General features: G+C 37.4%; 1 protein-coding gene across 1 annotated transcript in view; it reads left to right on the forward strand.

Annotated features, from left to right (window-relative positions):
• The first annotated feature begins 11,780 nt into the window (after positions 1-11,780).
• oprl1 (opiate receptor-like 1) overlaps positions 11,781-26,913 on the forward strand; it is a 38,804-nt gene continuing 23,671 nt past the window's right edge. The window contains exons 1-2 of the mRNA XM_057363337.1: positions 11,781-12,137; positions 12,532-12,743. Coding sequence (XP_057219320.1) covers positions 12,535-12,743 — 209 coding nt within the window. The 5' untranslated portion in view covers positions 11,781-12,137; positions 12,532-12,534. The remainder of the gene's footprint in view (positions 12,138-12,531; positions 12,744-26,913) is intronic.

The following is a 26,913-nucleotide window of genomic DNA, read 5'->3' on the forward strand; positions in this document are numbered from 1 at the left end:
TCATTCCCAGCACAAGCTAACATACGAAATTCTGAAATATCAATAAATAAACCTAATTACATGTTTTACCACATTCTGCTCAAGAAACATCAAGATAATGTGTAATAAAATATTACTGAAAAATTGTTTGTGGCAGTTTCTGAACCAGTCGAAGTAAATAATGATTGATGCTAGGATAATAATATTGTTAATATAATCATTTGTTAAAATGCTAAGTACTTATTCTGACAACAAAGGATATTACTGTCAGATATGGTTTCTCTTTATTGAATGAGAAAAAAAGGAAAGCCGGGTCTCAATCCCACAACCTGCCACCTACAAACCCAATGCACTGGACCACTGGGCCTTTTGCCTTCTGGGCAGCTTGAATGTGAAGCCTTTGTAGGCTTAAATTTGCCAATTAGAGCAGAGGGAACATTATCTGATGACTTAGAAACAGTGTCAGATACCTTTCCCCTTGTGTTCCATTAGATAGAAAGTTATTACTTGTCTCACATTAACACTGTTGACTTTTAACACCACAACAACTAGGTTCTCAGAGTTTCAGCCTGATATCACTAAAGTTTCCAATCAAAGCAGGAGAACTTGTCCTGACAACAAAGAATGTTGCTGTCCCGTGTATTGAATGAGAAAAAAAGACATCTTGGCCTCAGTCAAACACCATGTACCCCACAAAGCCAATGCACTAACCACTGGACCACTGGGCCTATTGTTTGGGGCAGTTTGAACGTTGAGCCTTTGAAGGCTATAACTTGCCAGTTAAAGTATGCAAATATGACGAAATGCTTCATGAAATATACAGTGTTGCTTGAGTGCATGCATCAAACTAGTTGTTTTTGACCATATGTTCATCAATGCATATGTCATGAATTACGCTGGAAGAACCCAATAGCAGGCAGCCGTTGTGATGCTTAACAGAAAACGTTTATTTAAAGACAAGAATAAAACAAAAACCCACAATGAGGAGACAAAACACTATAACCAAAGACTTCTTAAAAGATAAACAAAAACTTCCCACAAGGGGGCAAAAACGAGAACTAAACAACATAAATCAAATCAATTAACAAAACGGGCAAGGTAGGACAAGACAAGGCACGAATACGAAAATACAGGACCACTGACCATAAACAAGAGACTACGTACAGGAAACAATGAACCGACACAGGACTAGGAATACACAGGGTTTATAAAGGGGAAAACAAACGAGGGATGATAACACAGGGAGGGTGACGGGCAGGTGACAGGGATCAAACACTAAGGAGAAGCTAACGAGGTAACGAGAGGGCGGGGCTAGAAGACGCGACACCGGAGAGAAGCATATTATTGTCAAAAGGACAATAATATGTTTCTCTCCACATATAACCAAAGGCTTTGTCACGCCTCTGCCACAGGACCAAGAAAAACATGACTAAGTGAGGCAGAGCCATGACAGCATAAGTTTGAAAGGGGTGAATCGTGGCAATTTGGCAAAAGAGATCATGCCCCAATTTTAGCACCTTCAAATATGATCCTGTCATGTCTAACATGTAATGTGTGTGCCTTTAAAATATTAAACTGTCCATGCCATTATTTGCTTCATGAGACGCGGTGTTGCTTGTGTGCATGAAACAAAATAATTACCAATAACTTTATGTGCATTTATGCATAAGTCTGAAGGGGGTAAAATCAGTGGGGGGAGTGAATGATCAGCGCTCTCCTCCACCTTCAATACCACGGCTGGGGTGAGAAACTTGAGCAAGGCACCATTCCCCCCAACTGCTCCCTGGGTGCCGCAGCAATGGCTGCTCACTGCTCTGGGTGTGTGTTCACGGTGTGTGTGTTACTCACTTCTGTGTGTGTGCACTTGGATGGGTTAAATGCAGAGCACAAATTCCGAGTATGTAACACCATACTTGGCCTCACATCACTTTCACTTTCATCATGGCAAGTGGGCAAAGCTGATTCTGCCCCAATTTTACACATGAAATATTATGCTGTCACATGCCTACAGAGAACTAAGAATGTTGCTGTCAAATAAGGTGCCCTGTATTGAATGAGAAAAAGAGAGCTGGGCCTCAGTCAAACAATCTGCACCTCACAAAGCCAATGTACTAAGCACTGGACACCTGGGCCTTTTGTCTTCTTGGCAGCTTGAATGTGGAGCCTTTGAAGCTAATACTTGCCAATTAAAACAGAGGGAACGTTATCTGATGGGTGAGAAACTTAATATCAGTTGCTGTTCCCCCGTGTTCCATTAGATAGAAAGTTCATATTTGTCTCACATTAACACTGTTGACTTTTAACACCACAACAAGTAGGTTCTCAGAGTTTCAGCCTGATATCTTAAACTTTCCATCGAAGCAGGAGAACTTATCCTGACAACAAAGAATGTTGCTGTCAGATAAGGTTCCTCTGTATTGAAAGAAAAATAGGAAAGCTGGGCCTCAATCCTACAACCTGCAAGCTACAAACCCAATGCATTAACCACTGGACCACTGGGCCTTTTGTCTTCTAGCCAGCTTGAATGTCGAGCCTTTGAAGGATAAAATTGGCCAATTAAGGCAGGCGGAACGTTATCTGTCTGCTGAGAAAGTTACTGTCATATACCGTTCCCCCTGTGTTCCATTAGATAGAAAGTTCTTACTTGTCTCACACCAAAACTGTTGACTTTTAACACCACAACTCATAGGTTCTCCGAGTTTCAGCCTGATATCACTAAATTTCCATTAAATCAGGATTTGATGCAGGACAAACAACCAATCAGGAGGCAGCTTCTAAATAACTGATTTATTTTAAGCTGAAAAAGACCCCTTTCATAATACAAAGAACCATTTCAGCAGAAAAAGAGTTCTTCAGAAGACATGGTTCTAATTAGAACCTGTACCATCATTAAAGAACCTTTCAAGAACCATACATAAATATTGTGTTACACTGAATTAAAATGTAACATTATTTCAACCAAATTTTGATATTTATTCTCCAAAAACTTTGAAACCATAAAAGTAGACATTTTACTTACATTTAATGTGCTTTCTATGGACATAAAATCACTTTTGTACATTTCTTTTGATGGGGACCCTTATATGTTTATAAATACAAAATTAATATACACAGTGCACAGACATATATTATGTAAACACAAACTTTTACTCTGGATACAATTAATCGTGATAAATCGTTTGACAGTCCTAAATTTTAAATAAAATTTGATGGCTTTTTACATAAACAAACAAAACAATAAAAGAGTACAAAAATATAAATACCATAATAAGGGTTGAATGTAATGTCAACAGGTTTGTTGGACTGTTTTCTATATCTTTTATAATTACATCTCCAAACTGAATTACAAATCAAATTGAATTGAATGGAATGGAATTGAAGTGTTAGATAACGTATTTTAAATATGTTAATAGTATGGAAACCATTATGCCTTTAGAGTGTCTTTGCTAATGCAGCTTATAAGATCTCTGTGTATGTGAACCAAATATGTAGCCTAGTAATGTTACTGTAGCTTTACTGTAAATAATGATTGTGAAGTGTGTTGTGTATCAGCACTATTTTGTTTTGCTGGCGAATTTCCTAACGTAATATAAATTATACAGGTATATCAGTGGCCTTTCACATAACTGTTCTTCTAATCCTCATTTACTTTTAAGTAAGGTCCTTGAGACATTGGAATAGACCACTCAAGTTGTTCTCATGCTTTACTAGAAAACAGAAATCTGGAAAGACACATCTTCTCTTTTGTGATTTCCTCATCTGAGATGTTAGGCATGTAATATGGCCCTCAATGTCTCACATGTCACTTCACAGTCTCAGCTATTATTCTTGAGGTGGCACTAAACTGAGCCTCTTTTGGGCTCATTGGTTTGATTAATAGCTCTGAACTCATATTTGTATGAAAAAATGGGGGAAAAAATACTTCAGACTTGAAATGGGTTATTCTGTGACTCTTATAATTTAAGGTTGAAGATTTTGAAGCCCCTCGGTATTAATCTTCAGCAATTCCAGTATGTCATACTGCTATGTGCTGTGGTCATAAATAATACACAACATTTTATTTGGCCTATTATGGTCAGTGCTGCTGTGTTTTGATTGATGTTTTTGACTGGCAAACAATAAATTGGAGGAATGGGGATGACAGTGGACAGTATGCAGCTGCCACATTGCAGGGCCTTGGTGACCATCCATAACACCCTAGTTACTAGTGAAGGATTAGTTGTGTTGCTGAAGGGTTGAATTGATTGGAAAACAGACTGATTGACAGACAGAATGATTCATTTTATGAGCTTAAAACATGTTTATTGCGGTGCGGACTGCAGCACATGCAGTGACAAGAGCTTGAACAGGGGTTTCGTGGAATAAACTCCGTTTGAAAGGTCAGTAGTTTATGTCACTGCAATAAATTCTGTGAATGAAGTGGCTCCCATCACACTCACTGTCAGACTCACAGCAGGTCTGGTTTAGAGGTTATACAGGTATCACAGAAAGTAATTAGAAATAAACAAGTAAGAAGTAAAATAACATCCAAGGACGCAGTTGGTGGGATTGCATGTGTCAAGACTGGATTGAATTGTTACCAATTTTTTTAACGGTCATTTTTTCCTTGAAGAACTTTTTGTAAGTGTCTGAACATTTTAAGTAGTAACAAGGAAACCATTTAATGACAAAATGACAAGTGAAAATTTATCACTTATTTTTTCATTTAAGGGAATTATTCACCAAAAAAAAGAAACATTTTCACATAATTTAATCACTCTTAAGCAATCTCCTATTTATTGATTCACTTTGTCAGCTGAGCAATAACAGAAAAAATAAAGAGACCATTCCAAATTTTCATTCAATCAGCATTTCTAGATGTATTGTGGCCATTCCAGTCTGGTGAATTTAAATAAAATCAAACCTTAGGAGTGACAAAGTCATCCAACAGCAATGTGAAAGACTGACAGCATCACAAGACACATGAAAACTGTCATACAAATCGAGGTATCACATGAAAAGTAATTTTTGAATTAATTTCTAAATACAAATATTACTGTTGTATTGCCTAAACTTGTTTTCTTTGCAATATTTGAGGTCTGAAAAAATACAGAGCATCTTTTCTGTTATTTTGATTCTGTTATTCTGTTCCTCCAGTTTTCATTTTCTGCAAATGAATGCAAATAGAAGCAAAAAATTAAATTTAAATAAGGGAGAAATAAAGTAGTTCACAGAATAACACAACAACAATCATTTGACCTAAACACATGCCATAAACTCATTGTCTCTTATTTTTTTTCCACGGTTGGGAGTTTGGTTCCAAAATGACATAACTCCATTTTTTTTTCAAAAATCATGTTTTTAATCTCTTTATATATACAGTAACATTTTATGATGGATATTTTGAGTTGTTTGAATGACTTTAATGATGGACCTAAACTGTGTGTAGTAGTGACCAAAAGTCAATTGACCAAAACGTAAATTGTCTAAAGCTGGACGTCACTTTTATGTATATTTGTAACAGATATTTTAATAAAAACAAAAACTTATTGTTTAACTGAAAAAAGGAAGTCATATACATCCGGAAAGGCATAGTAAATTGGTAAAAAGAGTTCAAATATTTCTTGTGACGGTGCTACATATAATTTTTTTGCTGAAATGTTAAGCGCCACACTAAACTAGAAGTCTGAGACCTTCTAGTAATTTCTCATTTAGTATAAATTCAGCAAATTAATTAATGACTTAGAACAATGCATTGCCAAATTATCCAAGGATAATTCTCTCTCTTTTCCTTAAAAAAAACCCTTTTGCTCCCTTTCTGCATCCTAGTCAGTGGAATAACGCCACTGCTGACAAGTGTTAATTGCAACAAAACAAAAAAACAGGTCCATTTGTAATGCTCACCTTATACCATCTCGATCGATCCACATTAATAAAATATATTTTTCACACCCACCCAGACACCCAGATCAGACATCCCACACAGTTCTCCAAACCTCCTACCATTCTAGACATGCTGTTCTGATGGCGAAAGCACATTCGTCAGTGTGAGCGTGCATTTTTTGCACATTTGTGTTGCAGATTGGCATTTTGACCTTCACGGCTGTCCGTCAAGCTCTGCGTCAATGTAATTGCCTGTCTGTTCGGTCTCTCTCTCCCTCCACAGCTCTCCAGCAGGTCAGGCAGATGGGCAGGGGCTGACCTGCCCACACGAGTGACGTGCAGAGGGTCTGTGCGTGACTGTCCGCTTGTGGAGGGGGTTTGCCATTCTCGATGTGAAATATGCACGGTCATAATAAGCGCACCCTCACACCCACAGGCTGAACTTCAATCCATCAGAAGGGGACTTTTAAATGCTCATATCTGGCCATCTACTAATTTAGTCTAAATAATCCATTCTCCTAATCACACTGTTTATATGACTCTCAACAGAAAAATACTTTTGGGTGTTATTTCAATTTGTTTCTTAATTTACTATTTTGAAGTGTGTGATCAGGTAACAAATATTTCTGCCAAATTTCAAATAGCAACATTGTTTCTATTTGCCTTTTTTTGCAGGAAATGAAAACTGGAGCAACAGCTCAAAATAACAGAAAAGATGCGCTGTATTTTCCAGACCTCAAATACTGCAAAAAAAAAAGTTCATATTCACTTCAGTACAACAGTAAAATTTGTACATGTATTTAGGAAAAGTAAACCTTTATTTATTAAAATAACCTGGATTTTTATCAGTTTTCATGTGTCTTGTGATGCTGACAGTCTTTCACATTACTGTTGGATGGCTTTATGTCACTCCTGAGGTTTAATTTGATTGAAATTCAACAGACACTGGACTGGCATGGCCACAATACATCTAGAAATACTGATTAAATGAACATTTGGAATGGTCTCTTAATTGTTCTATTACCCGGAGAAAGCTACTTTCCCATTCATCTCAATGGCAGCTGGCTCTCACGTGACCCCACCCCCCACCTGAAAGTTCATTTTGCCATCCTTGGTCATGCATGCTCTGGACACGTGTTTTTTCAGCCAGTTGCTTTAGCTGTAGCGTTACGTGATGAATCACTATGGAGCCACAGGAAAATCGAATCCTGACATGCCAATAATGCTGACTGGCTGACGGGCAGCACAAGAATGTGTCTCAAGCTTTTCCTAAGCAGCTATGCTAAGCTAATTCACGGCTCTAACGTTTCCATTATTTTAGATTTTCAGTTTATCATCCGCCTTCAAAAACAATTTCCTCCTAAACAAAACATTCCTAATAGGCGATGTTTTGAAACAAATGTTCAGGGTAGCGTATGGCTAATATGAGATGGAGATAATTAGTTATGGCTTTTCAGTCAGTCTCGCTCGTGTTCTCATTCATTACACGTGCCGGGCCTTATAAATGCTCCTTGTGGTGCTTCCAGGAAGCTGACACTGACAATTTTCCGTTTTGCTGTGTGTTACAAGAGGGACGCATGATTTCTGCGTGTTATAATGGCAAAGAATCAGGTGTGTGTGTGTGTGTGTGTGTGTGTGTGTGTGTGTGTGTGTGTGTGTGTGTGTTTTCAACAGGATCGTGGACAAATGAGACTCAGGGCTGCTACTGTAGCTTAGCATTGGTGGTGAGGTGGGAATCATTAGTGTGGAGTCAGACCTCTTTGTTTATGAAAAGTACACCCACTGGCAGACTGGCTGTTTTGTTTGTCTTGTTTATGACTGGTACGAGTGTTTGTCTGTGCACATTTGTCTCTGGATGTGTTTGCGTAGGTGTGTTTGTAATTGGCTGAAATGGAAAGAAAGCAACATTGGCTCGTGCCCGCTTAACCCGTCTGACCAGTCAGAGAGAAAATATCATCTGAAAATGAACTGAACACAATACAATCTCACTGTGTAACAGTAATTTTACTTGGCCGTAAGGGAAAGTGACCGTGGTCCTGAATTGGATTGTTGTAGTTCTTTATTGTCGCTAACTGCACATGTTATGAAATGTGTAAACAGAAAATGTGGTTCAAAGCATATGTGTTTTGAGTTTACAATGTTGTATTTGTTAACATTAGTTAATGCATAAGTTAACATGAACTAACAATGAACAAAACTTCTACAGCATTTATAAATCTTAGATTTCAGCATTTACTAAAACGGTACATTTATTAAATAAAAGTTGCATTTGTTAATGTTAGTTAATACAATGGTGGTTCATTGTGCACTAGTGTTAACAGATGCTGAAAAACTATATTGTTCATTGTTAATTCATGTTAGCTAATGCATTTAGCAATTGTTAACAAATACACCCAATACAAATACACTTTACATTGTAAAGTGTTACCATCACATTGCTGTGATTCAACTCATTTTAATGTGTTGCAAATGCAAAATTCTCAGGTTGTTGTTATATAGTCAATAAGGCAGTTTGCAACTTTAATTGAGCATAAAAATCAATACAAACTCAAACCAGTAATTTCTAAAAGAAATGGGTGCACGATAATTGTGTAGTAATCTGTCTCTCTCAGTTTCCGTCTTTAAACATCTACTTCCTTTGTCTGTTGGGTTGAAATGAGGCCACACTTACACTCTGAACTCCAAAATTATTTATGGGTTTTCAAGAAAATATTGTACGCACACATTCTGTCTTGCTCAATAGTCAATGACGGGCATTAATTGTCATCTCTTTGTCGTGTTATTCTTTTATGATGTTCTTTACACACAATGAGCTTTGATCAGTCTCGGTCGTGTGTGTGTGTTTTCCCACAGGATGTTCACTTGTCCTTGTTCTGCTAGTAAGTCGTGTTGCTACGGAGCATTTATAGGCATGATCGGTGGTCATTGACAACATGACATATTGCTGTAGGACTAATTCATGACTGGCAGGTGTCAAGAATGCTGAGAGCAAATAGATGACGAGTGCTTTGTGGCGTTCATATCCTGTTGTGTTAGTGTAGCATTACGGGATGGAGAATGTTAAGTGCTTTTCTAGAAAACTCAGCCGGGATAAAAATACATTTTTTTTACTAAAACCCATATACTGTATATGATGAATTTGGTGTATACTCGGAGTGAATCTGAATGGCTCTTCTTGTTTATCTTTATGCTATCAGGTAGCATATTTACAGGTAGAATACTTTTCATGTCTTTGGATTTTTTTAATAAAAAACATCTAAATTGTTCTGCCTTTAAAACCCTTCAAACCCCTTTTATTTTTCAACCTCTAACTTCCAAGCGTTCGTCCATGCACTGTCACATTAAATGACAACAGAGAAATCCTGTGACAGATCTCTGAGAAATGTTCCTTCTACCAGGATTTCAGAGGCTTTGAAACGTTTGAAAGAAGCATCGCAATCCCAGCATACTTTCAATGTTCCTTCATCTTTTCTCCATCCAGTGTTTTTGGAGCAGTTACAGCACTTAACCTCCCCTGGTTCTTCTCATCTATTATTGGTCATTTTCTGTTCCCACTGTGTCACTGGCGGCCATTATTGTTATCACTCATCTGCTCCTTGCAGACCTCCACTCGCTTCTTCTCATTTCAGCCCTTTAAATGCTCCATCACCCTCTTCTCACTTCTAAATATCCCATAATTATTCTGTTTCTGAGGGCAGAAAGCTCTGTATCAATGTAAAAATTATGTGTCTGTTTGTTATCACAACTTGTATGTATGATTTACACTGTTAAAACTGGAATTTTACTTTTGTATTACTTTACTTTTGAAATATGGTAAAACAAATGTGGGTGTAAAATAACATGAAAAAAATGTTGTTTAAACTACAAAATATAAGAACTCTGTAGCGTATGTTCATATGAGTTCCCAGCATGCACCACTCATAAATAAATCATTAAGTAATAGCCTATAATGTATCTGTTTTGTGTTTTCATTTTTTTCTATTTCTGATTTTATTTAATGTATGCTGCTGTTTTGTTTTTCAGTGCACTGAAGCCTTCACTCCCCAAAAGTTGCTGAATATCTACTGTGTAATAAAAACCATTGTGTTAGAGAAATTAATTTATTGATTGGGGGGTTATAAAAGATGTGTGTAAAAGGATACATCTTATCTGAAACCTATTAGGTGAATCCTTATCGTATTTAAGGGAACTGATTCAACGGTGGGCCTGTTGCCTATGTGTACACAAGAGAGGGGAAAATAGATATGATAGCTCATGACATCAGAGATTACATCAGCACAGGTTTAATACTGCCAGGGTTTACAACACTGCGAAGGAAGGGTTCCATTAGCATTTGTATGGTGCAAGAGACATTTATAAATGTCTCACAGAGACATTTATAATGCAAACCCATTTGCTATATATAAGATACCGTGATCAAATGAATCAGAACAGAACATGCTGTTAATTTCCTGGCTTATAAATGCACAGCAGGATATTTCATATTTACATTAACTGGTCTAATCAACTGGGATTTAAATAATTTGTGCTGCGCTGCAATTTTGGTGGTCTGGTAATACGGTTTGAATTATTTCTTCAACCTAAAATAGAAGAGAGGATCAAGGCAAGTTATAGCACTGTTCTCTACTCAAACCAGTTTTGCCAAGTGAGAGATGTTCTGCTCAAACCATGTTGTCCCTGGTGCAACAATTCAATACCCAAAACCATAACCCAAAGCTGGGAAAAGCCAGGATATTACTAAGTTACTTTCAAAGGGTAATTTATGGGAAATTCTTCTTTTTCCATTGAACTATTCCTTTAAATAGCCTATTACAGGTTGTCTTTACAGAGTGATAATGCACTCTCCGGATAATGTGGTTGAACAGCGAAGACCATTTCCAGTTATCTTATACAGTATGGTCTATATTTGTAGTTTCATCCTTAATGTTTAAATGCTTTGTATGGACAACTGGGAGCTCGTCTGTTTGCCATTGTAGATTTCAGGACCAAGGACAGCAAACACTCCAACCTTAATTTTTTTCACCAGCATTGTTTTTATTAATGTATAGCTTTCCTTATTCCCTTGGCGCAAACATTGCACTGAAAAATAGCCCGGGAGAGGAATTATTCACAGAACAAAATGTTAATTGGTCTACATTAATGCACCAAGTAGCCTAAGCCTTCAATGTTTCCTTTAGGCTTAATGATGCACAAGTGAAACAAAGCTTAGGCGGCTGTTGGGTTTGACACGGTGTGTCAAAGTAACGACGCTGTGATTTATCACCGGTGCGTTTCTACCTGAGCAAGAGCACCCCCTGTAGCCAACACTCCCACTCATAAACACATTAAAGCAGTGATGCATCAATGCTGAAACATTTAAGAGCACCGCATACACGTGCATCAGTGACATTCAGAGTTGATAACGCATTTGTGCACTGCTCTATTCTGTCCCGTGGGAGTGAGAAAACACACGTGCATGCAAAATCAGCTGCATTGTGCAAATGTGGACTGACCCTTAGGAAAAACAACAACGGTTTTATTATAGTAAAAGCGTAGTTTGGATGTCTTTTGATTACCCTTTGTATTACCATGGTTTTGCATACATACCATACCATACCGTACCATAGTTAAGACCAGACCACAGTAAATCTGTGATGACTATGGTTTTACTACAAATATAAAAACATGGTTACTATAGTAAAACCGTTTTCTTAAGGGGAGGCACATGTTGCATATCGAAGTATTTCATTTGAAATTCAAAACAAATTATTTAACCATCCGTTGTACTTCGTTACCCAATGATGTCGTCGAATTATGTCGAATACAAAAACTGGAAATGACAAAGACCAAGAACTTGACATCTTTGTCAAGAGTCAGACAAAAGTAAACATCACTAACACCTGTTCAGGCGCGCGCACACAACAGACACCTGCAGGCGCGCGCCACCGCCGCGTATTCAACGTTTGGGTTAGCGCGCGTGCCAGGAGAGCGAGAGAAAGAGAGATGGGGAGACCGAGAGAGGAAAAAGATACCTAGTGGAGATGCAAGTCGCTGCTGAAGATTCGCAACAACAAGCAAGTCCTATACCGCACCTCCCCCTCCCATTGCGCTCGCCCAAAATACGGTTGTGTTATGCCTGCGATACACAGCGATGTGCATGTCTCTGCTGTTGAAAACGCAGCTTTGAGACTGCTTTAAACAGAGAAGAATAACGACGACAGGGCGATTTGCGCTTGCTTACAGGAGTCTTACAGGACGCGGCGTTGCAAACACGCATAAACGATCATACGGAATTTGGGGCATTTCTTTAAACAACGGTATGTGGTCTTACTATATCCAACGCTTTAGTTGTGCTCCCTGAAGCGATGCTGGGAGAAAATGATTGCATACTTTTTGCCTTGTCCAGTTTGAACGTCTAGTACCGGGAATTTAGAGGTTATGTTTTGTATTTGTCTCATGCGCAAACTGTTGACAGTACAGTACAGTAAACGGTTCACTGTGTGCTCTCGGTTTGGCATGCAACTTAGCTTTTGCATATCATATCCCATAGCATTAACTGCATCCACAATACATTTACCATACATAAAACATTTATCCTCGATATGAAACCTCGAACAAACGATTTCCTCGTATGCGTGTTGTCATTTTACACAGCTTGCAGTGCGCGCGTTTGTTTATGTGTTGCTGTCTTTGCTGTTTGGCTTTTGGTAGCTCATGGAGTTCCCAAATGACTCCAGCGGCTTTGGTGACCCCAGACACTTCCGTCTGTACAACGAGTCTCTGTTCCAGAACAACTTCAGCGCCTTCAACGGGACTGACAGCCTCTTCCCTCGGGGCGTCAAAATCACTATAGCCGTGGTCTACATGATCGTCTGCGTAGTGGGGCTCGTGGGAAACTGCTTGGTCATGTACGTCATCATCAGGTAAGTTCACCTGCTAGGTTGAAGGTGATGATATCATTGGGTAATAAGGCTGATGAAAAGTATTGTAGAGTCTTTGGCGATGTAGTTTAAACACTAAACTAAGGCAAATATGTCCATGAGAAAGAACCACTAGGCATTCTGACAGCCTAGACAACACAGTCTGACTGTAGGCCAGTGGGTCATGACCCCGTGGCACACTGAGTGAAGTGTTTGTTTACAGTAGTGGACAAATTAGTGACAGTTTTAAAGGCAACTTTTCTGTTCAATTTGTTATTTTTCCAGATATTGTGTGTCTAATAACTGCAGAGGCTTAATGATGATGTATTTTTGCATTGTTTTTAAATACCAAAAAAGAATAAAGGAGGATCTTGCTCTGAATTCCAATCACATTTATTACGATTTCAAGTTGTCAATCAATTCTATCCAAGAGCAAGAAGCTCACTTCTTGAAATTCGTTTGTTATGTCTCCAAAATAGGATTACAGGCCGAGATATTATCCATCTTCTTTATTCACAAGGTGCAAAATAAAGTGCACAGTGGATGTTTAAAATCAACAAACGTTATATGACCTTCTTCAGTGTTTCACATTCTCTAGAAACCCTTCATATTTATATCACTTACATCTCAACATGTGTGTCCAATCAACTATTCAGTTAATGATAAATAATGAAATTCTTTCATTAGCAATAGAGGAATCCAGAGGAAAAACGAGTCATATAATCAATCTTCATAAACCATCATATATAAAGAACATATTGGCCTGTAATCCTTTTTTGGAGACATAGCAAACGAATTTCAAGAAGTGAGCTTCTTGCTCTTGGATAGAATTGTTTTTTAAATACAAAATTACGTTGGATTTCCCCAGTTTAATTTGGAATGTCATTCTGGCTTTGTAGCACTATCAACAATGTTACTGTAATTTTAGGTGGTCCAACACAACAACACTTTCTATTTGCCATAAGCAGGGGTGATGAAGAATAGTGTTTTGTGGTACAACTAGTGCAACCCTGCACCTTTAAGAAACATTGAAGAAATTGAAAGTGTGTTTCAACGCATACTGTAATTATTGGGACGCTCACTTCTAATAAACATGTTTATCTATTCCAGTAATTCCAATCATAACAAATATTATACAGTATTATACCATACAATACAATACCATATTAAAGTATTTGTTCCATCTTTGTTGCAACAGTTTTGTAAATGGCATTTTTCTGTTTTGAAATGACTATAGCTCTGCGTTTAAGGCATTGATGGGTTTGGGTGAAAAGTGTTTGGCTCAAAGGTGTTCAGGTCTGGACTTTATGCAGACCAGTCAAATTTTTCCACACTATAGACTGAATCAATAATTTCTTTTCAGATCTTGCTTTGTGCACAGAGGCATTGTCATAATGGGAACGAAAAGGGTCCTGCCCAAACTGTTGCTATAAAATTCGAAGCACACAGGTCTCTAGAATATCATTATATGCTGTTGCATTAAGATTTCTACTCACAGAAATAAGTAGTCAAAACCATTCATTAGAAGAGGGTGTCCCAATACTTTTGTCCATACATGTATAGTGTCTCTGGGAGCACTTATAAACGAAGTTGGGGTACTAACTGTACTGTATGTTTTTTGTCTTTTGCGACCTTATGCTTAAAACGAATGCTGGACATTATTAGAGTCAAACAATGCACAAATTTGGGAGAACACTGCTGGATGAATGCAAATGTCATGCTATTGAATATGATTATTTGAATTGTATCAGTGGAATGAAATAATAATCGTGCAGCTGTGGATGAAATAGGGGTGTCGTGTCTCAGTATACCTGTATTGGCAATAGCCGTGATACTAAAAGCCATGATTATCGATATTGTGTTAATTCTACACATATTGTAATATTGTTTTTTTGAGTGAACTTTCCCTTTTCAAATTACATGTATGGCTGCAATTTATTAAAACCTGCATGTAAAAACCAACCTGAATTGAATATAGATAGGGAAGGTCACACATTTCATGAAGTACATGGATCCAAAGCAGGCCTTTGAGAGCAAGCATAATTTACTGTATTCTTTCACTGACCTTTCCCAGCAGATCACCATCAATAGCTCTTTACACTTCACACTTTCTGTTTCACATACATGCTTTCACTCAATTACCTCCTATTGCCAAACGCCTCACCCCCATGTGCTTTTGTCCTGGCGTCTACAGTCATAGATCAGAAATCAAATCTATTGAACTAATTGTGCCACTTAGTTTCTTTTCACTGCTTCATTGTTTCTCCCATTTTCTCCCATTAAGAGTAATCTGGGCTGTAAGGGTCAAGACCTTTTCCAAATCATTCTTTCACATTATCTATTCCAGTTCTTTGTAATATTTTTATATTACGGATGCTAGTTCAAGTTAGTCTCTCTCAGTAATTATTAATGATGATCCCAACACAGATTTCTATTAGTATGACAATGTTCTTTTTGTGTATAATTAAATTATAATGTGAGCCGATACGAGGGCAGAAATCCTTAAAAATCAACGTCATGTCAAGGTCACATTTGCGCCAGTTCATTTCATCCCATTTGGTTCTGGTCACCTGACCTGCTTATGTGGTTTGTCTGGTTGTCTTGTAATGACCCTCCACATGGCACACAGTGATGTCATCAGGCAGCCACAGTTTCCTGAGTCTTTAGGTCTTCACCCACTCAAGCCCAGCTCACCCACCTTCTCCATCTGTGTGTGTGCGTGGGGGCCACAAATGTGTTTACTGCCCCTCTTTCTCTGAAGCGAGGCTTTAATTATAAACCCAATGTCTCATTTCTTCTGCTCGGATGACTGCCGTCCCGTTTGATGAGTTCAGCTGTGAAAGTTGCTTTTTGTTTTTCTCACCGCACACAATACATTGCTCACTCTCCCACTCACATGTTGTGCAGCATCTATGAATCAATCACTCGTTGTGTGTGGGAATGTAAATGCAAGCAGTTGACCGCAGCAATGCTTTACCACTTGCTAGACCAGCGTTTTCAATAGTCCCAGCCAATCAGAACAATCGACACGCTGTGAGGAATGAAAGAGTATGTGAGCTTCTGTTGCACTTGTGTATAATTGCAACTTCATTTTTCCTAAAAAGAGATTTTGAACATTTGTGAGTTGTTCATATGCATGACTGATTACTGAGTTAGCCCAGTCCATCCATCCATCCACTTATCTGCCCAGCCATTTGGCACAAGTGTGTGTTTATGAATGGGCATTTCGTGCAAATACATTTCTAGTTGACTCAGCTGAGGCCTGTTAAGTCAAAGCATAATGAATTCATCCTCTGTCCGTGATCTGCAGACAGTACATTACAATGAATATGAAGCCACATAACAGCATTAGCACAGCCCTGCTGATCTTTGTGCAAATGCATCTTGGCTGTTGTTTGTGGTATTTTGTGGCCAATGTCAAATCAAAGCGGGCTCGGTTTTTGATGTCGGGCCCTCTTGGCATTTTTTCTTTCTGTAAAATGGATCTAATAAAAGATCCCTTTATGACTGCCCTGTATCTACTGTATGATCAAATCTTTCTGCGGTTTCATCAGAAGAAGGAAACCACTATTGTTCTCCAGCATTTAACCTCCCCCACATCGCATGGACACAATTTCTTTAGTTTTTGCACTCTTCCATTTATTATTTAAGAAATTGGTTATGTCTTTTGCAGCTGGCATCAGTGAATTTGTTTATTTATGGATTAGGGCTGTCACCATATCCAATTTTCAGAACGATACCAATATTACATCGATATTTATCAAAATGTTAATCAAAAAGAAATAAATGATGCAATTAGTGAAATTCATTTTTTATTTTGTGTTTTGTCTGTTATTTGGTCAAAGAAAATAAAAGCGTATGAATGCAGAGAGAGAGTTGTAACCGAATAGTTTACGATATTATGATGTGTGTAGAATTAACACGGTTATGATAATTGTGGGTTTTAATATCTCGGTTATTGTCAATGCCGGTATATTGTGAGACCCCTGTTATGAATGCATGCTCAATGCGCTCAGTCTGTCTGAATTCCTCAGCTCATTATACAGTATATGAGTTTATAGATGGATACTTTTAACCATTTAAGTGATAGTTCACCTGAAAATTAAAATTCTGTCATCATTTACTCACCCTCTTGTCATTTCAAACCTCTGTGACTTTCTTTCTTCCGCAGAACACAAAAGAAGATATTTTGAAGAAAGTTGACAACTGAACAGCACTGGACCCCATTCACTTCTATTGTATGGACACAAAACCAACGCAAGTGTATGGGGGTCCAGTTAACAACATTTTTCAAAATATCTTTTTTTTGTGTTCTGCAGAAGAAAGAAAGGCATACAGGTTTGAAATGACAAGAGGGTGAGTAAATGATGACAGAATTTTCATTTTTGGGTGAACTATCACTTTAAAGTTTGTTTTGTAAATTTTGTAAACAAATTAGCAGGACTTGCAGAGTCAATAGACAGGAACAGACATTTTAGGGACTGAACGTAAACTGTATATATGTGCTTATGTAGATAAAGCATTGCATTAGTCATGGGTTAGGGGTTCCCAGGGGATGCACATAGTGATAAATAATGTTTGCCTTGAATTTACTGTAAGTCACTTTAGATAAAAGCATCTGCCAAAAAGCATCAATGTAAAGGTTTTAAAGATTTGTCCTGTTGTGTAAACCACAAAAAAACCTTACCGCTGAGTTATTAAGCTCAGAAGGATTCAGCTTTTACACTCTTTTCATCTGTGCGTCAGAGCATTATTATGGTCATTTTTCATCTAGATACACTGCTTCAATATAATTCAATAATCTGAAGTAAAAAACAGTTTAATTTCAGTTTTGCTCATTTGGGAATTCATTCAAGGCTGTACATGAAAGGCCATGAGTGAGTTTTGGTCACTTACATGAATTCCAATTAATTTTATGAATTAGATACAGAACGTTAAGAAAGTCACATAGTTCTCTTACTGGAGTTGGTTCAAGGCCTGAAGAGCTAATCATTTTCGAAAGTGTTTAAAAGAAGCAGGTCTTAACCCTATAGAATCTCAGTTTAGTCCAGTCGAGTGAAAGCTGTTCAAGTGGATTGCACAGCAGCTGACATCACCTCTCTGCTCCATGCTATAGAATTGAATCACCTCACGGTCACTGAGGTCATCACTTTGTTTTAAAGATGCTGAAAAACACATTCATGCATGTACTCCTGCCACTCTTGACCACAGCAATGCTATACCTAAAAATCAATAAACAGGAATGAGGTCTTTAAAAGCTCTAGCTTGTGTTGCTCCAGTGAAACTGTACGGTTAATTGGTCACAGTTACATTCAAGAACTATATTAAATAAGGTACTATTTATTCACCGTAAAAAGCAGTGACATGTAGTAGGGGTTGATGACCTTAGATTTTTAGACTATCATGTGATAAAAGTCACGTCGACTAGTTGATGACATCATTAATAAATAAAATAAGAGGAATGTTTTGCAACAAGATTATATGGGTGTGGGCAGTCAGACACTCGTGAGAATGTGTTGGCGGGTGGGCTGCGGGAGAATGAAGGGACTCCCGCAAAATAGCCTCTAAATATATAGTATCCAAATACAAATAACCTGTTGTTCATCTATTGCACAAGAGCAACAACAACTAAACTAAAATACAACTAGGCCTATTTGAAAGCGCGAGGTCGGTGGTATGCTATGCAGTAAAAGAGCAGCAGATGGATCTCTACAGCAGCCTAACGTTACTTCAGATCTGAAGCGTGTGGACAGACTAAACTTCCCTGACATTTACAACAAGTCAACTGAAAGTGTCATGTGCACTAATAGATGAAACAACAGGAAAATGTGTCCAGTTTGTCTGTGACAGCCTATAGGACAACGTCAATATATTTATTAGCTAATGCAGCAGACGCTTTATCATAGCGGACTTACAAACGCAGCACCTCAGTGACACAGCAGCCAATATGAGAAACATTTTTATTTATTCTGTTTCTTTCATGTTTTATTAAATGGGGAACAAGTAGAAAAATAGCCTATAATATTAAAAGATCTGCATGTAGAAGCCAGCGCACTGAAACATTAGACTTTACCTGCGAGCTTTTGCGGCGTCAGAACAAATCGTGAATGTTGCGGGCGAAAACAGGACACATTGTGAATGATGGGGAAGCAGGACAAGATAACATATATTATTGCCAGGAGTGTGACAGGATCCCGCTGAAGCGGGTGGGAATGACATCCGTCCCGCGCGCAGGTCTCTTGGAACAGTCAGCCGTCTTCTTAAAGGTACAGTGTCAAAAAAATCACATGACCTGCGACTAGTCAACATCAAGCTTTAAATGTCACGGCAGAGCATTAATGTCGACTAGTCGACTAGTTCATGCAACCCCTCACATGTAGTGGTTATCCTACAGCTGTTTGTGGTGAAATAAATTCTCCACAGAGTATGTAAATGCAATTTAATATGAATGAATCGACCTGACTGCATGAGGTTACTCAAGCAAAGGCCATTTGTAATGTTTAGATCATTTAAAAATCTATTCTGAAGGTTACATTTCTAATTGATCTATCCAAAAGACATTAGTTGGTGTAACTTAATGTAGCCAGGTTGATTCAGTCAATTGTGGTCAAATTTAATGCAATTTCCCTATGAAGCATATAGGTTACCCGACAAAGCATTTTTCTTATTACTACGAGGAAAGAAATGATGTTTCACCTGAGTAATGTTCTTCCAGTCTGAATTCAATAATGTGACAGAAAAATAATACAAAAACAACACAGCAACAAACATGCACTACCAATCTGATTCATGGATGAATGACTCTTGAATCTGACTGGTTATTTTTCATAAATGAGTTAAGAAGACAATAAATGACTCATTTTGAAATACAATCAATTTGATATGATGAAAATCACAGACTGGAATCAGATCGCTTATGATTCTCATTACCATTTCTCAACTGGTTTAGAAATCTTGGAGTGTCCTCATACGTCTGTGTACAGCCAATGGAGCTCTTTAGTTTACCCAAACATGAAAACTTTTCATCATTTACTCATCGTCATGTCAATTCAAACCTGTATGACTTACTTTCTTCCGCAGAACAGAACGTATTTTGAAAAATGTTGCAACCAACAACATTGAACTCCATTGTATGAAGACAAAACCACTGAGACAATATCTCAAAATAGCTTCTTTTGTGTTCCTCAGACGAAAGAGTCATAGACAGTTTTTAAACCACATTTGGGTGAATAAAATGATGCATTTTTATTTAAGGTTTACCCATAACACTGTCATCTACATGCTCTACCCCATACATTCCTGATGTGAACTTCCACATATACTCTGATACATAGTATAATGCGATTTAAGTTGCTTTGGATAAAAGCATCTGCCAAATGCGTAAATGTAAAACTCTCCAACCATGGACCTCCAACACAGATGGTCTACATGTCATTAATTTACGATGAAAAATTGTTGGCTTGCGTAAGAAGAACACTTTATTGCCTCCTTGTGCAATGCATAAATGTGATTACATGAAAACTTTAATAACTGACCTAATTTCGGAGTGTAAGTTCACGTTATTGTCTTTGACCTAATTAGAAGTAAGGCTAAGCAAACATAAAGAATTCCAACTTCCTTATTAACATCAAAAAGATACATTCTTCTCTATCTGCATGCACCATTATGCAGACGCTTTTATCCACCAAGTGCTTTTCAACGCAAGGTGGATGGTGCTGTCAAAGGGCGTATTACCATTGGCATTATTAGTTCCGCTTGATTGCTTCTCGGTGTAATGCGAAAAACAAGAGGCTCTATGAGAATTTGAATTGTGTGCTCCTTTCACAACAATTCATTAGCTGTGATCAAAGCCGGAGAGCCAAAAAGGAACGACAGAATTGCTTGCGGGATATAATATTATCTCAGATCAGACGCAAGAGTATCCAACCTAAATATTTCAATTTCTCCTGAATAAGTCAACATCCTCCGTAATAACAGACACGCGCTTACCTGGATGCTGTGGAAGCACCAGTCGCTTAACACTGAGCATTTAGAAGAATGTACAATGACTGTGAACGTTTAAACTATGGCTCATCCTGGTGGAAAAGATTTCACTTAATGGCTGAGCAGTGGAAAGTCATTTCTACAAGAAAATGCAAGTCACTTAACATCTACTCAAGAACTAATTCACCCTTCAGTAATGGAGACAGACAGATCAAATTGTGAGCAATGGTACATCACATGAAAGACGATGACTGTATCCGGACTCTTAACAGATGGGTGTGAAAGTGTATCTATTTGTCTAACAGTATGATGTGTTCGGCCTTAAAACTTTGCCATTCTTTTGTATGTATTGAGAAAATGTGAGGCAATTATACAGACTCATTTGGAGTAAATGGTGTTTCTGTAGCTCAGTTGGTGGAGCATTGTGCTAGCAGAGCAAAGGTCATGGACATGAATACAGGGTCTATTTTTTTTTAAACAACCCTTCACTACGCCACAAAATGTTGAAGTCCCAAGTATTCTAGTACTTCATAAAGTGGGTTATACGTTTATAGATTTTTAAGAGGGTCCACTGACCCTAATGAGTGTACAGACAGTGTTTATTGAGGTCATGAAGAACATTTCACAGAAAATGGCTGCTGTGAACGCGAAACTAAGCTGATGTTACATTTTTATCTTCTTTACACACTGAGCAGTTTTTGTTAATGCAGCATCAAGGAGCAATTTACCAGTTTTACGTTTTCCTCGAAGGGTGATTTACCTATTTTTACTTTTTTAACAGAATTTTACTCTATTCCACTAGACTGTTTTAACCTCACACGTCAACTACGTGTATGTACTGTATATCACGCACACACACACACACGCCCGTACACACACACACACACGCACAGACACCCACACACACACACACACACACACACACACACACGCTTTGGTTGACTATCCCCGTGGGGACAGTCCATAGGCGTAATGTTTTTATACTGTACAAACTGTATATTCTATCCCCTATCCCTAACCCTATCCCTAAAACTAAAGATCGACAATAAATGACTCATTTTGAAATACAATCAATTTGATATGATGAAAATCACAGACTGGAATCAGATCGCTTATGATTCTCATTACCATTTCTCAACTGGTTTAGAAATCTTGGAGTGTCCTCATACGTCTGTGTACAGCCAATGGAGCTCTTTAGTTTACCCAAACATGAAAACTTTTCATCATTTACTCATCGTCATGTCAATTCAAACCTGTATGACTTACTTTCTTCCGCAGAACAGAACGTATTTTGAAAAATGTTGCAACCAACAACATTGAACTCCATTGTATGAAGACAAAACCACTGAGACAATATCTCAAAATAGCTTCTTTTGTGTTCCTCAGACGAAAGAGTCATAGACAGTTTTTAAACCACATTTGGGTGAATAAAATGATGCATTTTTATTTAAGGTTTACCCATAACACTGTCATCTACATGCTCTACCCCATACATTCCTGATGTGAACTTCCACATATACTCTGATACATAGTATAATGCGATTTAAGTTGCTTTGGATAAAAGCATCTGCCAAATGCGTAAATGTAAAACTCTCCAACCATGGACCTCCAACACAGATGGTCTACATGTCATTAATTTACGATGAAAAATTGTTGGCTTGCGTAAGAAGAACACTTTATTGCCTCCTTGTGCAATGCATAAATGTGATTACATGAAAACTTTAATAACTGACCTAATTTCGGAGTGTAAGTTCACGTTATTGTCTTTGACCTAATTAGAAGTAAGGCTAAGCAAACATAAAGAATTCCAACTTCCTTATTAACATCAAAAAGATACATTCTTCTCTATCTGCATGCACCATTATGCAGACGCTTTTATCCACCAAGTGCTTTTCAACGCAAGGTGGATGGTGCTGTCAAAGGGCGTATTACCATTGGCATTATTAGTTCCGCTTGATTGCTTCTCGGTGTAATGCGAAAAACAAGAGGCTCTATGAGAATTTGAATTGTGTGCTCCTTTCACAACAATTCATTAGCTGTGATCAAAGCCGGAGAGCCAAAAAGGAACGACAGAATTGCTTGCGGGATATAATATTATCTCAGATCAGACGCAAGAGTATCCAACCTAAATATTTCAATTTCTCCTGAATAAGTCAACATCCTCCGTAATAACAGACACGCGCTTACCTGGATGCTGTGGAAGCACCAGTCGCTTAACACTGAGCATTTAGAAGAATGTACAATGACTGTGAACGTTTAAACTATGGCTCATCCTGGTGGAAAAGATTTCACTTAATGGCTGAGCAGTGGAAAGTCATTTCTACAAGAAAATGCAAGTCACTTAACATCTACTCAAGAACTAATTCACCCTTCAGTAATGGAGACAGACAGATCAAATTGTGAGCAATGGTACATCACATGAAAGACGATGACTGTATCCGGACTCTTAACAGATGGGTGTGAAAGTGTATCTATTTGTCTAACAGTATGATGTGTTCGGCCTTAAAACTTTGCCATTCTTTTGTATGTATTGAGAAAATGTGAGGCAATTATACAGACTCATTTGGAGTAAATGGTGTTTCTGTAGCTCAGTTGGTGGAGCATTGTGCTAGCAGAGCAAAGGTCATGGACATGAATACAGGGTCTATTTTTTTTTAAACAACCCTTCACTACGCCACAAAATGTTGAAGTCCCAAGTATTCTAGTACTTCATAAAGTGGGTTATACGTTTATAGATTTTTAAGAGGGTCCACTGACCCTAATGAGTGTACAGACAGTGTTTATTGAGGTCATGAAGAACATTTCACAGAAAATGGCTGCTGTGAACGCGAAACTAAGCTGATGTTACATTTTTATCTTCTTTACACACTGAGCAGTTTTTGTTAATGCAGCATCAAGGAGCAATTTACCAGTTTTACGTTTTCCTCGAAGGGTGATTTACCTATTTTTACTTTTTTAACAGAATTTTACTCTATTCCACTAGACTGTTTTAACCTCACACGTCAACTACGTGTATGTACTGTATATCACGCACACACACACACACGCCCGTACACACACACACACACGCCCGNACACACACACACACACACGCACACGCACACGCACACACACACACACACACACACACACGCACACACACACACACACACACACATACACACACACACATAATTGGTTCTTCAGGCAAACATTATTATTTTTTGCCATAAATCACTATTATTAGTCACCCTTTATGTTTGTCACTGGGTTTTGCAAATATGTAAGCAATAAAAAGTATTAAAACATGCATGTCAACTGTGACAACACAGTATTTAATCATTTAAAAAGTGTTGTTTTTTTTGTTTCCTGAAAAACACTGAATTTGGACATCCAAGATTTTAGAAGGACAGCAACATTATAAAAGCTGTTTTTTGTTAGATTTTGTCTAGTTTTTGTTTATTAATACACACATAATATTCTGTATTTTCTGTTTTCCAATAACAAGACTGAGAAATGATTATATCATTATAGAATTGCTTAAATACTATTGCTGAAATCATATGGTGACCTAAGACTTTTGCACAGTACTGTATATACAGTACATACTGTATATTACATATATTTTTTTGTGTGTAAAATTAATAGAAATAATAGAAAGTATAATTCATAATGTATTTATATTTTTTATTTAAAACATATTTACAAGAGTAAGACAATAAAATCTACAGTATACATAACATAATATCAAAAAGTAAAAGAAGAAACTTTCAATGTTACCTTCATATATCTATGTTACAAAAAAGAGCATTTCGTATAATTCACAATACCGGTGTCAGAGATCATACAAATTCATTATTTTTAAATTCAAATACACTAACATGGAATGATTTGGTTCATTCTCAATCTGTACAAATATGTATAAAGCAAAATACAACCTACTCCCTGGTAATATTCAAAAATAGTTTTCTAATCGAGAAGGGAGATATAATTTTAGGGGGGAGGTAATTTCAAGCATCTTTGTGTCCGTACCATTTAAAAAAGTTTTTGTATTTCTGTATGTGGAGTGAAGATGTGGAACAGATTAAATCCAGTGATCAAGCAGTGTCCAAATATGAGCCATTTTAAAAAGCGGTACAAAAATGTGGTTTTTACAAGGTACAGGGAGGAAGAAGGGTTTTGACTAGGTGTTTTTCACCAGCCATTTATTTATTTATTGTATATTGTTGTTTTTTGTGTCGGTTTGTTTTGTTTTGTTTTTTTGACATTATTCATCTTTACGGTGGATATAAATGTAACTATGTGGGTTTTTGGATTTTTTAGTTGTATGGGGATAAAAACAAACATATGCAGCAAATTGTAATTCATTTATTAATAAAGGTTTATGGTGTCAGAATTACAAAGATAATATGATGATCATAATTGAGTAGTGGAGAAGGGGGGTAGGACTATATAAGCTGTTGCTTCTTCCTACTCCTTTTCGGACTTGTATATGTTAAGATTATATTGTTTTTGTTATTGTTTTGTTTATTAGCTAAAATTGTATTATTTTTAAATGTTCGAAATAAAGCTTTTCATTCATTCATATAACAATAAGAAAACAATGTAAACTGCTTTTAACAAAAACCAATCCCTGAGGCATAAAAGTGTCTGTTGAAGAAACGTCAAAATGGGAATGTTTACGCACATGCAGTGCATATAGTTGATAAGGCAGTCTGAAAAAAACACTTCAATAGACTTCACTTGGCAGACAGTAAAAGAGGATTTCCAGCATCTTGCCAAATGAGACACATGTACAATTATCATGCTCTCTTTCTATTTGGATTTGTAAATCATTCATTTTGAACAATAAGGGGCTAATTAAATTTACTCCCCTGTATTCATATTTTCCAGGCTGTTTGTTTTGGTGCATTAAAATGCTACAGGTTGCCTGCTTGTTTGCGGTCTGTTTGTAATTGTTATCAAATGTGAACTCGGTGAGACTCCTGACAAATTATTATTATTCGTTATTATTGAAATCAGTTTATTTTGCTAAATTCTGCCTGTCCTGCAGGTCATTTCAGAATAAAGATGTTGAACTTTATGTTGAATGTAACATCCATGAGTTAATACTAGATATGATTAAATCTTAATTTTACATGCACATACCATTAAAACATTGCCATTGAGTTTTGCTATTATGTTGCATCGCTATCCTAAATGGCTTTTTACAATACTCAACAATGTTTATTGAAATTCATTTGAAATTCATTTGAAAGCTCCGTGCTTGTTTGATTTGTGCCCACGCAGAATGAATTGAGTTGTTTGTTGTCATTGCATTCTCCTGCAGTGCTTTCCCATGTGCTGTAATCCTCTCCGAGTCGGCTGGGTATTAGCTGAAGCGCTGGCACAGGGCTGGCATAAAACTCAATTTTGTTTCTGAATGTATTCAATCAAAACAGAAGCTTTACACAGGCACTGATGGGATTCATCAGGCACGCCTCTAAATGTGTTCGAGCGCACTGTGAGAGTTTGGCATGCGATTCGTGGTTACAGATTGGATTTAGAATCGTTTTTAGGCTGGGCGTTGGGGTTTGTCAACATTGTCAATGATGACTAATGTTGTTTATGGGGTTGCTAGGATATGAATATACATACAGTATATATGAACGCATTAAAAATAAACATTCCAGAAATTTCAGTCGGTCTCTCCGTTTTTTACGACAGTTTAATTGGCCTGAAACATTAAGTATAATGAATGCAATTAAATATGTCAAAGTATTTCAGTTATTTACATACTCTCTGAAAGTCATTTTTTATACAACCGGTATTATTTTGATCATAAATGTTCTTTACATTATGTGAGAAGCACCCACCTGAACGCCCGCCTATAAGGCAGACATTGGTGAACAATTGTTTAGCCCTATGCCAAAGCAACTGACTGGACTTTGTTTTTTGTCAAATATAAATAAATAAATCTTTTGTGAATTTAGAGACTCCTATGTGTCTGCTGGGTAATCTATAAAGGTGCAATATAATCATCTCCCCATATTTAGTTACTGTATTCCGTTCCCCCAGAGTTGCCACACCCCTGCATGTTATTATTTTGCTAGTGATGTCAGTCAGAAAGTGTGCTTTGCCTAATTTACACAAATATCCCCTTCATGGCGATTGAAGTGAACTGCCAGTCATTGTGTAAATTTCACCCGTCTCTCCGGTTCATTTCATCTGT

The sequence above is a fragment of the Triplophysa rosa genome, linkage group LG21 (assembly GCF_024868665.1).
Source record: "Triplophysa rosa linkage group LG21, Trosa_1v2, whole genome shotgun sequence".
NCBI classification, from domain to species: domain Eukaryota; kingdom Metazoa; phylum Chordata; class Actinopteri; order Cypriniformes; family Nemacheilidae; genus Triplophysa; species Triplophysa rosa.